Raw genomic sequence first — 17040 nt, forward strand, 5'->3', positions numbered from 1 at the left:
AAATGACACTTCAGGACCTAAGCTTCATGCAGGAAGGGAGTTTATCTGTTGACTCACTGTCTAGAACAATGCCTGGCTCATAGTAGGTACCCAATAAACAACCATTGTTTAAATAACTAAGTAATATTTAGAGATGCTTTTTGTTTCCTCTGACTTTAACCACGTGGTCGGGAAGGCAATCATCTATGCTGGATTGTCCATGGTTTACATTTGTTGTCCTAGTGCAGGTCTTAGCACTGTGCCCTTTCCTTCTCAAATATACTGGTTTGTATGGTGGTTTACTCAGTCACCCCACTTAGGATGCATCTGCTATTATTGCACCAGTTTAGAGTGGTGCCTTGGGCTCTGCTGCCCCAAACCTGAGTGCACCCACATATGAGCTGTGGCTTTGGGGGTGAGTTAATGAGCCTGTCTAACTTCAGTTATTTCATCTGTAGGGTAATGGCAGTACAGTAAATCCCCTGCATACAAACAAGTTCCATCCTGAGAGAGCATTCATAAGTCCAGTTTGTTCTCTCCCACGAAGTTAGCCTAGGCACCCAACTAATACAATCGACTATACAGTACTGTACTGTCCTAGGTTTATAATACTCTAGCACAAATAATACATAAAAAACAAACACAGAAAATAAATCACTTTTAATCTTACAGTATAGTACCTTGCAAAGTACCGTTGTAACAGCCCAATACCTGGCATCCAGAGGCTGGCATCGAGTGAACGGGCAAGCAGAGTCACTGACTGGCGGAGGTGGGAGCTGGTAGAGCTGAAGGATCGTCAGCAGCAGGAGACAGAGGGCAAGCTGCAGTTTCAGTCCTGCCTGACGTCCATGGCACAGCTTCTGGTTCCTTGCTGGGACCATACGTATGTTCACATCTTTGGAAGTTCACAACTTGACAGTTCGTATGTAGGAGACTTACCGTAGCTTCCTGATTGGGTTGTTGAGACAGAGTTTATCCCCTTAAGAAAACTTGCTCCCTGAGAAAATGTGGTTGGCCCTTGTATGAGCGCAGACGTCCTGTTTCCTTCTCCAGAGCCTCGTAGTATGACGCCACAGAAGTGTCCCCTGTCCAGTGGTTCTGTAGCCAATTGTCAGATTGCCTAGACGTTCCTGTCTCCAGGTGCTGGTGTTATATGTAGGTTTCTCTCTAAATTGTGTGTATTTCAGTGTCCAATGTTGCCTACACTTAAGAAACCATCATGCTGCTTTTGTAAGCTAATTTGCAATGCAAGAGAAAACTCATTATTTTATCCCAGGTTCCTGTCTTGAAACCCAACACTCAGGGTCAGGGGTCGGGTGAGTCCTTCTCTGCACCAGCAACCTCTCTTCACTACCCCGCTCCTGACACCTCCAGAGCTTTTGGGTCTACAGTGTCATCAAGGTCCCTAGACATGTCTGCTCACACACGGGCAGGGGAAACACTTTTTTTCAGCGTATTTCCAAGTCCCTTTGTACATTGTGTACAAACAGGGTTCCTTTAGAAATCTGGATGGGAAAGAGTTTTAAAACAAAGTGCTACTCAGAGTCCTTATTGCAATTTTAAAGCCACCCACCGACCCTCTCTGAGCTTCCCAGGTGGTGCTAATGGTAAAGAACCTGCCTGCCAATGCAGGAGGTATAAAGAGATGTGAGTTCGATCCCTGGGTCGGAAAGATCCCCTGGAGGAGGGCATGGCAACCCACTCCAGTATTCTTGCCTGGAGAATTCCAGGGACAGAGAGGAGCCTGGAGGGCTACAATTCACGGTGTCCCAAAGGGGTGGACACAGCTGATGTGACTTAGCGTGCACATGACCCTCTGTATCACCAGATCCTTAGGCAGAACCGCATGTTGGCTGAGTGTACGTTTTCTCTAAGAAAACACTAAAATGGTGAGAAGGAGGAACGATGAGAAATCCCAGCCCCCTCCTTCCTATCTGACTGAAGTTTCCATTCTGCTGGATTGGGAAGGATACCCTGTTGGTACCAGCTGTTCTCGCTCGGGAGAATGGGCATCCTTCTTTGTAACTTCTCTGGTGAACTGTCTGGAAGGCAGGGAGGATGCTGCCTCTAGCTTGAGCTTATGTTTTTCAGGGAATTAGAAAATGCATACGCCTGCGTGCAAGCTCCAGCCCAGTCCCTCTGCGCCCTGCGGCCCAGGCTGAGTTTCTGCAGAGCGCTGTGTTACTATCTGACATGGCTGTTTATTGGCTACCTTGGACTCAGTGTCCTTCCCTCCTCAAGGTACAGTCTCCTGAGATGGAAACCATGTATCTTTGTGTTTGTCTACCTCTGTAGAGCTTGGTATGTTCAGAGATAAAACTTAGGGTGTCTACATTGTTTTATATTTTCAGTTGTTTCATATCTATCATCCATGTTGCTTTTCCTGGAAGTCTTTACTGTGTTTTATCTTATTCTTAACCTGTCTCAAGAGTGCTAATAGTTTTGCCAAAAGGACTGGTTGATTGGATAGTTAATGTATGTATTGAATGACTTCACTCCCTCCCCAGCGATTTTGTTTGCTGTTTTTTTCATTTGATCTTGCTGTTTTCAATTTTGAGTTTTGAAGTTTCTGACACCAGGGATTCAATTCTAAATCTTTGGACGAAAGTGCATCATTGGCAGGACTCCAGTCTTCCATTTACCCCCTCAATGTATTAGTAGGTTGAACTGCTATTTTGATGAAACATAATATATATGATGAAGGTGGAGCTGTAAGACTACATAAGGATCCTTAAGATGCAAACATCTTGATGTTCCTTGAAACCCTGGTGGTCTTTGCAAGGAAAGGCAAATGGTACAACACTTGGTTGTGCAAAGAGCTGGTAAAAATCAGAAACCGGAGAGGAGGCAAAGTAGATGAACATGCTATGATTCTAGATGGTTTGGAAAATAGTGTAATTTACCAAATAGGGCAGTCTCTTTGTTTAGCCCAAGGCTCCAGTGTACCCATAGGTCCCCACCATGTAAATCACTGGTGATTGAATACGAGCAACCACTTGATTGAAAAGTGAAATCAGGTAGCAATTACTGGCAATTGTGGATTCCTTTCCTACCCTTTGATCTACTTATTTTAAGCAAGTGCTCAGTTTATTTAGAAGGCAGGCTCTTCAAGGATTAAAAACCAAACAGAAAATAAAACCCGGGCACAAGGTGGGTGGGTGGGTGGGGTAGGCTTCCTGGATAGCCTCATAGAACTTAACAATGACAATGGGCAAATGGCAAAACCCACAAGCAGCATCAATCATTTACTAACACGTGGGCTGAAAGACAAATGTCCAGGATTTAACATCTAACCGGGGGTTGGGGGGGCGGGTGGGTGTTAAAATAAAAATTGCTTTCAACTGTTGGCCTGCACAGAAAGTTTTGAAACTAGGTTACAGAATCTTATCACCTCTCCCCCAGCCCAGAGCTTCCTCCCTCTGTGCTGTAGCAGGCTCTGCAAAGGGTCTGTTCTGTAAACAGTCACCAGAACTTACTAAGTCCCTGAATTCTGAAATTCCCCCTAAAGAATCACTGCACACTGGAAAGTGTTTATCCTCAGAATGATTTTTTCAGACCCAATCCTTTCTTGGTCATCCCTCTTCTATCACTAAAATGGAAAATGAAGGAAAAGAGAAAAGATGAGGGTCCAGAGTCACAAGGAGATGAAGCGCAGTAAAATTAAAGATGTAGCGGGACTTTCCTGGTGGTCCAGTGGCTGAGACCTTGTGTTCCCAATGCAGGGGGCCCGGGCTCAATCCCTGGTTGGGGAACTAGATCCCACATGCGGCAACTGAGGAACCTATATACCGTGACTAAGACCTGGCACAGTCAGGTAAATAAATATTTAAAAAAAAAAAAAAAAAAAGATGCCCAGCATAAAAAAAGGGCTTTGAGATCTGCTTCATAGCCATACAATGTAAGTAGGCAGGCAGAGTGAATGCAGAGCAAGTTCTGTGAGGACTTAGAGCTGCAGTTCACATGAAACACACCCTAAAGACTTGTCTAAATAAGAATAGTCGGTGTGGCCAGGGCTCATGCTCAGCATTTTGCCATCAGGGATCCTGTTTCCTACCTGGCTGTGTTAGAAAGCCCCCTGGATCACTTTACTTGGTGTTGGGAGGCACGTATTTCATCCCAGGGCACTGTATCTGCAGAAATACTTTGACTGTCCAGTGTCACTGTTATTTCCTGGGACAGAGCTGCTGCCTTGGTGGGCTGTGTGTGCTGAGTCTCTTCAGTCGTGTCTGACTCTTCGAGACCCCATAGACTGCAGCCCGCCAGGCTCCTCTGTCCATGGGATTCTCCAAGCAAGAATACTGGAGTCGGTAGCCATTTCCTCTCCAGGGGATCTTCCCACCCCAGGGATCGAATCCGTGTCTCCTGCATTGGCAGGCGGATTCTTTAGTGCTGAGACACCAGGGAAGCCAGGTGGTAGGCTGTGGGTGGTCTTCTCCAGGCTGTCTGCATGGTGCGGGCTGTGTCTTCCACCTCGACTGCACTTTGCTCACAGAGTATTTTGCAGAATTGATATGATACAAGCCTCACATTGTTCCTCTGTTGGCTGTCCTAGACCCTGAGTGTCCTGATAGCAAGAACTGAACATCCTTGGGACCCATCCCCCTGTCCCCTCCCAGCTGTAGCTTCAAGAAGGGGAATGTGACCCATTACTAGGGCATTCTAAGTAATCTACTTCCTTGGCAGGAAGTAATCAAGGCTTTCAAGCACATAATTGGTTTCGGTTTTTTGAAAACTAGTTAGTGGTAAACAATTGAATGTAAAATTCAAAACCATGAATAACTCTTAAGTGAGAAATGAGAAATAGGATTACAGAAAAGTACAGTGTGTGTGTATTTGTTTGTTTATTTATTTGCCGTTTCTTCACTGTTTTCTCTTTCCTTCAACTTCAAGGACAATTTCTTATCTTGGAAAGGAAGAGATCAATTTACTTTTGACAAGATCATTATGCAGAATGTATACTTTACATAGATGCTATTAGCCGTCTCTTTCATGTCAGTTTCTTGGACAATCCCTGGGCAAAGAGTGACCCCCTTGGACTACAGAGGTAGCCCTCTAGCAGATGTGGCCCAAGCTTGTCCCTTCATTGGCATAGATTTTAAAGAGATACTGGAGGGTTCTAGAACTTCCACGAGGCACAGGATGAGGGGGCCGTATCAGTGGACTATTTGTTTTGCCCTGTGGTTCCTGAGTTCACCGCCATGGTTTAGCCTCTTCAGCAGCCTGGAGAACTTCCCTTGTGACCTGCGTGCCCTGCATTGATTGGGGCAGCAGAAGCCTGGGGGCCCCCCTGGGCGTGTCTGCTAGCCCCCCACCCCCACCCCAGGACCTGTGAGCCAAGGAATCCAGTGCCAGGAGCATCTTCCTGGCCACCCCAGCCCTGGTCAGAGCCTTGTTTCTCCCAGGCACCTCCAAGGGTGGGACTGAACAACTGTCATTTGAAGGAATAGCTTGTTATGGTTTTCAATTTGTGACTTTTCTTGAAATCCAGAGAAATAATAGTCTTTATATATACATACATATGAGCTTCCCATGTGGCTCAGTGGTAAAGAATCTGCCTGCCAAGCAGAAGACATGGGTTCAATTCCTGGGTCAGGAAGATCCCCTGGAGGACGGAATGGCAACGCACTCCAGTATTCTTGCCTGGGAAATCCTGTGGGCAGAGGAGCCTGGCAGCCTACAGTCCATGGGATTGTAAAGAGTCAGACATGAGTGAGCAACTGAGCCTGCACACATGTCTAAAAAGAACAGTGAGAGAAATAGAATGGGCGTTTCCCCTAGCCCCTGCCAACCTCATCTTCATTACAGTCTTAGTTGCGTCTTAAGATTGACTTTTGGAAATGAGCTCTTGACAGGTGGCAGACAGCCGGGATCTAGCGCTGCGTGAGTAGGGAGGGCACCTGTGAGATGTGAGTAGGGAGGCAGGGATGGGGGAAGCTGGCAGGTGAGCTGGAGGGCCACTCCTTGCCTCGGCTAAAGCTGGCTGTCCCCCTGATCACGTTGGTATGGGTGAGGGACAGAGGGCCCAGTCTGCTGATTTTCCAGGATAAACCAGACAAGAGAATTTGTACCTGCAAACTCAATTTCCAGATATTAGCTCAGTATTTTAGAACACCAGACAAACAAAACAAAATAGCCTTGAAGGCCATAATAGCCCATAGCCTGCCAGTTTGCAACCTCTGGTCCAGGCTTTTTCATGTTACGTGAAGTTTTGCTCCCAGGATATAGACTCGGTTTATTGAAGGGAGCAGAGTCTGTTGTCTGGGACAGTTAGGGTCACTTGGAATTTGTTGTGTATTCAACTTAATAATAATCAAAATGAGTGCCATTCTCAGAGTGGGATCGTGTTACAAAGAGAGTCAGTACAAATGGTGACATACTGTTACCATTGATGAAAATGGGAAGCTGTTATGGAATTTGTGTGTGAGAGATTTTCATGTTTTACCCTTCGAATAAGGACCCTGTGCGTGCAAACAGTGCTGGGGTGGCCATCAGGAGGCCAACACATCCTTCTTATGCCTCTGACACTTGGTTGACCATTAGACCATTTTAAGTTACAATTTGGCGACGTTAAATACATTCACGATGTGCCACCATTCACACTTCCAGAACTTTTGCATCTTCTCAAGCAGAAACTCTGCGTGTCAACCAACAAGTCCCCAGCTCTCTCCTCCCAGCCTTGGGTAACCTCTATTCTGCTTTCTGTCTCCATGAAATCGACTGTTTAATGTAGTCAATATCAGTTGAATCAGGCAGTATTTGCTCTTTTGTGTTTGGAGACAGTAAAGATATTACTTTTATAGTGTAGTGCTTACAACCTTAACAAAATTGAAACAGGTGCAAATAAACCTTTAGTGTAATCAGATATAAACCAGTGAGCTGTGTGTTCCATTGGGAAATAAAAGAGAAAAGTTAAAGGTTAAAGAAGACAGAAAAGTTGGCAGTAGGAAAGTGATTGTCATTCAGTCGCTAAGTTGTGTCCGGCTCTTTGCAACACAGCCCCATGGACTGCTGCACGCCAGGCTTCTCTGTACTCTGCTATCTCCCCGAGTTTGCCCAAATTCATGTCCACTGAGTGGATGATGCTATCTAACCATCTCATCCTCACATACTTAGGGGTGAATTTTCTAGGTCAAATGATGTCTTTGTTTATCTTTTTGAGGAACTTCCAGACTATTTTCCAAAATGGCTGCACAACTCATATTTTCACCATCATATAAGGGTTCTGATTTCTCCACATCCACGAAAACATTTGTTATTTTCTGTCTTTTTTATTATAGCCATCTTGGTGGGTGTGAGACCCATAGATTAATTAGAAGTGAGTTGTTAGGTCTCTAAGTTTAGAGATTTTTTTAAATTTTCCGTATTTTACTGATTTCCATTTTGACTCCATTGTGATCAACGAATATATCCTATATTATTTCAGTTCTTTTAAATTTAATTTTTTTGACCTTTGTTTTTATGTCCCAGGAAATGTTCTATCTTGGTATATGTTCTGTGGATTCTTGGAAAGAATGTGTATCTGCTGTTGTTGGTTGATCTTCTATAGCAGCGGTCTAAAATCTTTTTGGCACTAGGGACTAATTTCCTGGAAGACAATTTTTCCACGGACTGAGGATGGGGGGATGGTTTTGGGCTGATTCAAGCTCATTACATTTATTGTGCACTTTATTTCTAGTGTTATTACATCAGCTCCACCTCAGATCATCAGGTATTAGATCCCAGAGGTTGAAGACCTCCGTTCTATAGAATTAGATCCTGTTGGCTGTTGGTCTAGCAATTATTGAGAGAGGAGGTATTGACGTTATTAACTATAGTTATGTATTTGCCTATTTCTCCCTTCAGTTCCATCAGTTTTTGTCTCGTATGTTTTATAGTTCTGTTGTTTGGTGCATATGCATTTGGACTTCCCATGTTTTCTTGGTGGATTGATCCTTTTTATAATTATCCAATGTCCCTCCCTGTCTCTGGGAAATTTCTTTGCTCCAAAGCTTACTTTATTGGATATTAGCCAATCCCATTTTCTTTTGATCTTTTGATTAATATTTTTATGATATATTCCCCGATGGATCATACTGTAAAGAATCTGCCTGCAGTGCAGGGGACCTGGGTTTAGTCTTTGGTTTGGGAAGATCCCCTGGAGGAGATGACAACCCACTCCAGTATTCTTGCCTAGAGAAGCCCATGGACAGAGGAGTCTGGTGGGCTACAGTCCATGGGGTTGCAGAGTTGTATACAACTGGGCAACTAACACTTGATGTAACTCTTTCCATTCGTTAATGTAACTACACCACTACATATGAAGTACAAGTTTTTTAAAGACAACGTATGGCTAGGTCATGCTTTTTATTATATTCTGCTGATAGCTATCTTTTAATTGATGCATTTAGACAACCTACATTTTTTGGTAACTATTGGTGTATTTGTGGTGTTTGAGATTTAAAAAATCTGTCACTTTTTATTTTCCTTTCTGTTTGCTCTCTGTGCTTCGTTTCTCTGTTTTCTTTTTCTGTCTTCCGGTGGGTTACTTGACACTTTTTGGGACTCCATTTCCATCTATCGATAGTGTTTTTGAGCTTTGTATAGCTTTTTTTTTTAAAGTGATTCCTCCAAGTATTATATCATATATTGATATATATACATATATATGTATATCTACAAAATGTATATGCATATAACTAATAACAGCTTACTGTTGTTGTCACTTGCCACTGTGAGTGTAGAAACCTTTCCCCCTGAATGTTTTTTTTTCACTTTCCCCACTTAGTCATCTTAAACGTTTTCTCTATATACATTGAGAACCACATCAAATGGTGTTGTAATTTTGGCTTCAGTGGCCAAGCTGAATTTAGAAAATTCAAGGGGAGAAAGAAAACTTATTGAATTTGCTTGTATTTTTACTCTTTCCACTCTCTTTTCTTAATCCTTGATGTTCCAAAATTCCATCGCTTTCCATTTTGAGGATTTCCTTTAGCCATTATTTTAGGGCAGGTCTGCTGGCAACACATTTTCTTAGTTTTTTTTCAAATGAGAATGTTTTGATTTCTTTTTCATTACCAAAGGCTGGTCTCACTGGATATAGAATTGTGGGTTGGCATTTATTTTTTAACACTGTGCCTCTTCCTGATCGCCTGCACAATTTTTGAAAAGAAATCTGCTCAAATTCTGTTTTCTCACCTATAGATAAGGTGTCCTTACACTATCTACTATCAAGATTTTTTTTCTTCTGTATTTTCAGAAGTTTGAGTATAGTTTCTCTAGATGTGCATTTCTTTGGGTTTCTCCTGTGTGGGTTTCACTCATCTTGATTCTATAGGTTTATATTTTGTGCCCTGGGTTCCCTGGTGGCTGCCTGCAATGTGGGAGAATCTGCCTGCAGTGTGGGAGAGCTGGGTTGGATCCCTTGGTCGGGAAGATCCCCTGGAGGAGGGCATGGCAACCCACTCCAGTATTCTTGCCTGGAAAATCCCCATGGACAAAGGAGCCTAGTGGACTACAGTCCACGGGGTCACAAAGAGTCAGACACAGCTGGGTGACGAAGCGCACATATTTTGGGCCAAATTTTGGAAGGTCTCAGCCACTATTTCTTGAGTAGTTTTCCACTCCGACCCTTTTCCTTTTCTCTTTCTGAAACTCTGATGACACGAATGTTGGATCTTCTGCTACAGTTTTACAGGTCGTCACGTTCTGTCTGTTATAAGTCTGTTTTCTCACTGTCATTCAGATTGGCTAATTTTTCTCATTCGATCTTCTAGTTTATTAATTCTTTCCTGTTTACTAATTCATCCTTCCAGTTGACTGATAATCTGCTTTTGAGCCAATACAATTGAATTTTTAAAAATTTCAATTGTTGTATTCTTCAATTCTAAAATCTCCATAGGATTTTTCTTTGTATCATGTATTTCTCTACTCAAGTTTTAAATTTCTTTTCTCAGGCTTCCCATTTTTAAAATTTGTTTCAGGTGTGATTGGCGTTGCTCATGCAACATCTTTATCATGGCAGTATTAACATTTCTGTCAGATGAATCTAACATCTCTGTCATTATGATGGTGGTATCTTTTTAAAAATTATTACTATTCAGCTTGCCATCTTCTTGGTTCCTGGTATGATGAGGGATTTCCTGTTGGAACACAGACATTTGGGGTATTATGAGACCAAAGGTCTTATTTATACCTTTTGTTTTAGATGGCTTCTTATGGCACCACTCTGGTGAGGGTAGGACGGGGAAGGACTGCCTTATCATTACTGCCAGATAGGCGTGGATTTTCAAGTTCCCCACTTCATTTCCATTGCCCACTGAGGGTCTGCTTATTACTGCTTCATGGCCATGGGAGTCCCTGGTCCTCACTAGGTCTACACTGATTCTATTTATTTTTAGAGTTAAATTCTCTTACTTGGTCTTTGTCCATTAGAATTATCATGCAGTAATAGCAGCTTGTTGATGTGTCTGATCAAAATGGTATTTACTATTTTCTCACTGTTTCTATTGCATGTTGCATTTTATTTTAAAAAATGTATATTTGATGGCTATGTGAATTAAGATACCTACATAGGGACACTTTTGTGACCCTATGGACTTTATAGCCCACCAGGCTCCTTTGTCCATGGGATTTCCCAGGCAAGAATACTGAAGTGAGTTGCCATTTCCTTCTCCAGGGGATCTTCCCAACCCAGGGATCAAACCTGTGTCTCCTGAGTCTCCTGCATTGGCAGGCAGATTCTTTACCACTGTGCCACCTGGGAAGCCCCCATAATTCCTGTGTAACCCAAATTTTGTCCCTATGTTTTCCTGAACAGGATTCCATCTGTATCACAAGCTTCCCACCATAGTGCCTGAGAGCTGCCTGCTCATCATGGTGGGACTTCTGCTGGGGGGGATTATCTTTGGAGTGGATGAGAAGTCCCCGCCGGCCATGAAGACTGATGTGTTTTTCTTGTACCTCCTCCCACCCATCGTGCTGGATGCGGGCTACTTCATGCCCACCCGCCCGTTCTTTGAGAACATTGGCACCATCTTCTGGTACGCTGTGGTCGGCACACTATGGAATTCCATTGGCATTGGGGTGTCGCTGTTCGGGATCTGCCAGATCGAAGCCTTTGGTCTGAGTGACATCACTTTGCTCCAGAACCTTCTCTTCGGCAGCTTAATCTCGGCTGTGGACCCTGTGGCCGTGCTTGCCGTCTTTGAGAACATCCACGTCAACGAGCAGCTCTACATCCTGGTCTTTGGAGAGTCCCTGCTGAATGATGCCGTGACAGTGGTGAGTAGCAAGCTCACACAGTGTCGCTCCACCAGGCGGGGCCCCACCTACTGGCCCTGTGCACAGAGCGGGCGTCTGAATGGTCCCCAGCCCCAGCGCTGGGAAGGGCCCCTGGCTTGGTTCCATACTCTGCTCTCACTGTCTTAAGATTCTCAATACCTTTATTATTTGTTGTTTATTCATGGACTTCCCTGGTGGCTCAGTGGTAAAGAATTTGCCTGCCAATGCAGGAGACGCAGGTTTGATCCCTGGGTCAGGAAGATCCCCTGGAGGAGGGAATGGCAACCCACTCCAGCACTCTTGCCTGGAGAATCCCATGAACAGAGGATCCTGGTGGGCTACAGTCCATGGGGTCTCAAAGAGTTGGACACGACTGAGTGACTAAACAACAATAACAACAACAACAATTTATTCATGATTATATAAGGGCGCCTCATTCATTTGCTTGGATCACACCAGCTGTGTGGCTCATCCTGTTTGCACAGCTTTGCTGCTGCCAGAGGAGCTTCGCTGTGACTATGACCTGTGTATCCCGGGGGTTTCTTACTGTGGAGGTTTCCACAACAATGGTCTTTGATCATAAGTCAAAGGACTCAAGAGTGGGTAGCCACTCTCTTCTCCAGAGGATCTTCCCGACCCAAGGACTGGACCTGGGTCTCCTGCATCACAGGAGGATTCTTTACCGTCTGAGCCACCAGGGAAGCCTGTGACGTGTGTAGTACAAGTGAAATGATCAAGCCCGCTGAGTGCCGTTCTCCATCTGGGGATGCTGTGTTTTTTTATTTCCTGATTTGAAGCAAAGTTTTCATTACCCAGCTCACTTCCTATTCCTACTCAGCCAGCAGACTTTGGGTCCTCATTTTTCCGTAGGTGGGTATTAATTCCGAAAATGCAAATTGTTTTTAATTCTCACTAATGGACGCATAATTCGAGTCAGAGACTCTTATGAGCTTAATGCGAGCAGAACTGACCTGCTTCCCGAGCTCAGGCAAGAAGCCTCTCTCCTCACCCACGCAGCTGTACGGAGCTCCTCCACCAGGCAGGGACACTCAGGTGACCTTGGCGATGTTAACCAGCCAGCGAGTGTTGGCGTTGCTGTCTTATGTTAGCCAGGCTTCTGTAGCAGGGATGGTGATAGGATCATAGTCAGTAACCTTTTGTGAATGTATATCTTGTGTCCAGAGTTTTTATAGCAACCTATGAAATAGGTATTCTTCCCATTTTGCAGATAGGAAAATTGAGGGAAATAGTAAGTAAAGTGTATTTGAGTAACTTAAATAGTTTATTTTACCCCCTCTGTTAGTTCCTATCCTTGAAATGATGTTCTTGGTTTGTTGAAAAGTTCAGATAGATTACAAGGGAAAAAAAATCAGTTCCTTTCAGTTTTATTGTGAAACTTAAGAGTACCTGGAAAGAGTCCCTCCATCTGAGTTGGAGAGAGGGTCCTTTAAGTAATATCTTCTCCTGTATGTTTGAGCTTCCCAGCTGGTGGAGTGGCCAGAAATCCTCCAGCAACGCAGGAGACACAGGTTCCATCCCTGGGTCGGCAAGATCCTCTGAAGAGGGAAATGACAACCCACTGCAGTGTTCTTGCCTGGGAAACCCCATGAGCAGAGGAGCCTGGCGGGCTACAGTCCATGGGGTCGCAGAGAGCTGGACACGACTGAGCACACACACACACACACACACACACACACACACACACACACACAATGTTTAGTATCCTGTGTGTAGGTCACGGGGCATCGGCTCTTCAAAGACAGGTTACTGTGTTCAGCTTCAGAAGCAAACTGAGACCATCTTTTTAATAATTCAGTTAAAGTTTACAATAATACAACATCCAAAATAAAAGTTAACATAGAAACCAACATTGTTCTCTGTTAGTCTGTATTCACACCCTTGACCTGAATAAAACATCACCTTTAAGGATATTCGTTAACTCTGTGTGGATATTATTATGTAAAAATAATTTTCTGATAAGGAAACCCCACTTTTAGAATGCTGTTCAGTTGCTAAGCCGTGCCTGACTCTTTTGACCCAGTGACTGCGGCATACCAGGCTTCCCGGTATCTCAGTCTCCCGGAGTTTGCTCCAATTCATGTCCATTGAGTTGGTGATGCTATCTAACCATCTCATCATTTTTAGAATAGCTGAGAGCTATTTTGAGACAGTGAAGTCACCTCATTCAAGTAACAAAATCCACTTCATTTATTCCATTATTCATTAATAGTGGTTAGTCATTCACTCACCAGTATTACATTTGAAGTGGGAAACTGCCCTAATGATGAAGATGTTTTATAACTCATTCCAATTTCTGGAGGCATGACGTTTTCCGTGCTGACTGATGTTTGATGTATATACACTGTTACCAGGAAGACTGGAAATTTTAGTTGAGAATCTTGGATCTATTTAGTGTATAGAAAACCTCACCAAGAGATAGCAGTATCCTGATGCATTGCTTTTAGGAATAGGGTAGCATCATCAGGTCTGTTTCAGGATAACCTGCCACTTCCTTACATGACTGTCCCTTCTCTTCTGAGATTTCACATTCAGTCACCTCACTGGTTCAGTCTCTGAGTGTATCAAGAATCAGACCTCATGGAGTGCCAGGCTGGGCTCCCTGTGTTATTCAGCAGCTTCCCACTGGCTTTCTATTTTACACATGATAGTGATACATATCTATACTGCTTTCTCCCTCTCCTTCCGCCGCTGTGTCCACAAGTACATTCTCTACATCTCCATTGTTTCCCTGTAAATAGATTCATCAATACCATTTTTTCTAGAGTCTATAAATATATGTTAATATGATCTAGAGGAGTGGGATTGGGGGGAGGAAGGGAGGCTGAAGAGGGAGGTGATATATGTATAATTATGGCTAATTTGCATTGTTCTATTGTAGAAACCATCACAGCATTATAAAGCAGTTTTCTTCCAATTAAATAAATTAAAAAAAAAAAGAATCAGATCTCACACAGATACAGAGAATGGATTTCTGGACACAGCAGGAGAAGAAGGTGGGCTGGCTGAATTAACCAGGTGTTAGGAACAATTAGAAAATGATGTACAAAACTACAATTTTGCTTCCCAGTCAGGTATCCTTAAAGAATTGTGGAAGAGATGTTGGGGGCTTTCCAGGTGGCTCAGTAGTAGAGAACCCACCTGCTAATGCAGGAGATGTGGGTTCGATCTCTGGGTGGGAAAGATCCCCTGGAGCAGGAAATGGCAACCCACTCCAGTATTCTTGCCTTGGAAATCCAATGGACAGAGGAGCCTGGTGGGCTACAGTCCATGAGATCACAAAGAGTCGGACATGACTGAGCACAGGGACTGACTCAAAACAGATCATATCACATGTTAATATGTACAAGTATTTTGAAAATAATAACAATGAATAGAAACATTTGAAAGTACCCAGTTTTCACATTAGCCCATTTCAGAATTGAGCAAACAGGCCCTCTTGGCTTTTCAGTTTTCTAAAAATACAGTTGTCAAGTTGAGGTCAGCTTTGCACGGACAAGCTAGAGACATAATTGTAGCCACGTATGTAATATGTATGCATATACTGTATATAAATTATAGCTTCAAAGGCACCTTTCTGTGTAGATTCCCTTGTGGTAAAATGAAAAGATGTAACTGGAATGAACTCACCATGGGGTTATGGCTGGTTGTACCTAAAAGAATTTTATCTCGTGGTGATCGCTAGGTATCAGGTTCAGTGTACAACAGGCAGGAGGTTATGGAAAGCTCTCTTGTTGTCAAGGTAACGTCTCTACCTAAGATCCTTTCTCCTAATGTGGCCCAGCATCTGAGGAAGTTGAATGATCAAATGGGAGCTTCTGCCAGCTCGCTAAACGTGGAGAGCCTGTGACTCAGCCATACCCTTTGCAAAACCTACAGGGATGCGAAACACAGAATATGCATTTGATAGCATGATGGATGGAGCTGCCAGGATAATGGCTTGGGGAAGTTTAGGGTGTATGCCAGTGAGTTGACTCTTAGGAATGAGTACCTGACTGCCTTTGGAGACGTCATTGGTATATGGATGGGGTGGGGTGGGGAGATGAGATAGAAAGAGGAGAAGTCACAAGTTCTTTGCACAAGGAATTTCTCATTCCTCAGAAGAAATGAGGTCAGCATTCAAGAGACAGCGCCAACAACACAGGAAGCTTCGTCCCCAGACGCTGAATGGTTTGGGGGATCACCTGTGTTGCAGAAGGGCAGAGGGAAGGACGATTTGCAAGGGCTGTCGGAGTCCAGAAAGGCCAGAGGAGAACAGCAGCTTCAGCTGAGCCATGGAAGACAGATAAAGTTTCCCCTGGTTTGCAGGCTGGGTTTCTGCCAAGAGAAGCCAGGGGCAGGGGTACATAATTACAATGTGCTTTGTGGAGCAGTAATGAGACCCTGTCCTAAACTGCAGGTGTTCTAATGCATTTTTAAAAAATGCATCAAGTGGGGACTTCCCTGGTGGTCCAGTGGTTAAGATTCCACACTTCCAATGAGGGGGCACAAGTTCAATACCTGGTTAGGGAACTATGATCCCATATGCTGCCATGGTGCAGACAAAAATAGAAATGCATCAGGCATATTCAGCCTTCTTCCCAGAGTCAGACAGCCAACGATTTTAAATTGGAGAGTGTGGAATGGAACATGCCCAGTCATGTCCGATTCTTTGCAACCACATGGGCTGTAGCCCACCAGGCCCCTCTGTCTGTGGGATTCTCCAGAAAAGATTACTGGAGTGGGTTGCAATTTTCTTCTCCAGCTGATCTTCCTGACCCAGGGATCTAACTCAGGTCCGCAGCATTGCAGGCGGATTCTTTACCATCTGAGCCACCAGGGAAACCTGAGAAATGGAATAGCAGTATTTAAAGAAAATGAGTCTTGTGGTGGCTCCAGGAAGCACTAGACAAATGAGTGATGTGGTTTGCTGGTGCAGGCTGGCAGCAGGGCAGAGGAAGCCATGGCACCTGGGAACAGACCCTAGAGCCTGAGTGGCCCGGGGGCTGTCCATGCAGAGCTGGCGACTGGGAAACCTGTCCCTCACCCCAGGCAGCAGGTGACTGTCACCTTCTGGCCTGGTTGTTTAGAAGCAATGGATAAATATAGTGCACCTCTGATCCACTCTCAGGAAGCAATCGTGGTGTGTTGATGCGGATGAAATCTGATGTGTGTGTCTCTGGGTGACAGTAAGAAGCAGCAAGACTTGAAGCCAGTTCCTTCCTGGAAAAGGATAATCTTCCAGGATATTTAAGTCCTTGGGTTTGTAAGTTGCTTATTTCTTCTCTTGTGTGCATGCTTGGCTGCTCAGTTGTATCTGACTCTTTGCAACACTATGGGCTGTAGCCTACCAGGCTCCTCTGTCCATGAGATTTCCCAGGCAAGAATACTGGGGTGGGTTGCCATTTCCTTCTCCAGGGATCTTCCCAGATCAGGGATAGAATCTGTGTTTCCTGCATTGGCAGGTGGATTCCTATGATTACGTAGGAAATCCCTATGATTACGTAGGAAAGAGGAAAAGTTCCCTGAAACCTGTAAAGTGTAGACTATAAAGGACCTTAAATGAGGAGAAAAAGAGTGAAATGGCTATTTGTTGGGATACACCCTGATTAGAAGAGTCTCTGCCTCGTTCTCGTGGTTAAAATTGAAGAACTGACCCAAAGGTGGGATACCTGGATTCTGGTATCACCTCTGATATTTCGAGTGCCTGTGGATGAGTGGGTTTAATTTTGAGTTTCTCAGAAACCCAGGGAAGGTATCACATGGACTGTACCCTTAAGGTCTTTGTCCCCATGTCCCATCAGC

At 44.2% G+C, this 17040-nt stretch overlaps 1 protein-coding gene across 2 annotated transcripts in view; it reads left to right on the forward strand.

Annotated features, from left to right (window-relative positions):
- SLC9A2 (solute carrier family 9 member A2) overlaps positions 1 to 17040 on the forward strand; it is an 87125-nt gene that overhangs the window by 14814 nt on the left and 55271 nt on the right. For both annotated transcript variants that reach the window (XM_043468047.1, XM_043468048.1), the window contains exon 2: positions 10775 to 11238. In XM_043468047.1, coding sequence (XP_043323982.1) covers positions 10775 to 11238 — 464 coding nt within the window. The remainder of the gene's footprint in view (positions 1 to 10774; positions 11239 to 17040) is intronic.

The sequence above is a fragment of the Cervus canadensis genome, chromosome 5 (genome assembly GCF_019320065.1).
Source record: "Cervus canadensis isolate Bull #8, Minnesota chromosome 5, ASM1932006v1, whole genome shotgun sequence".
In the NCBI taxonomy this organism is placed as follows: Eukaryota; Metazoa; Chordata; class Mammalia; order Artiodactyla; family Cervidae; genus Cervus; species Cervus canadensis.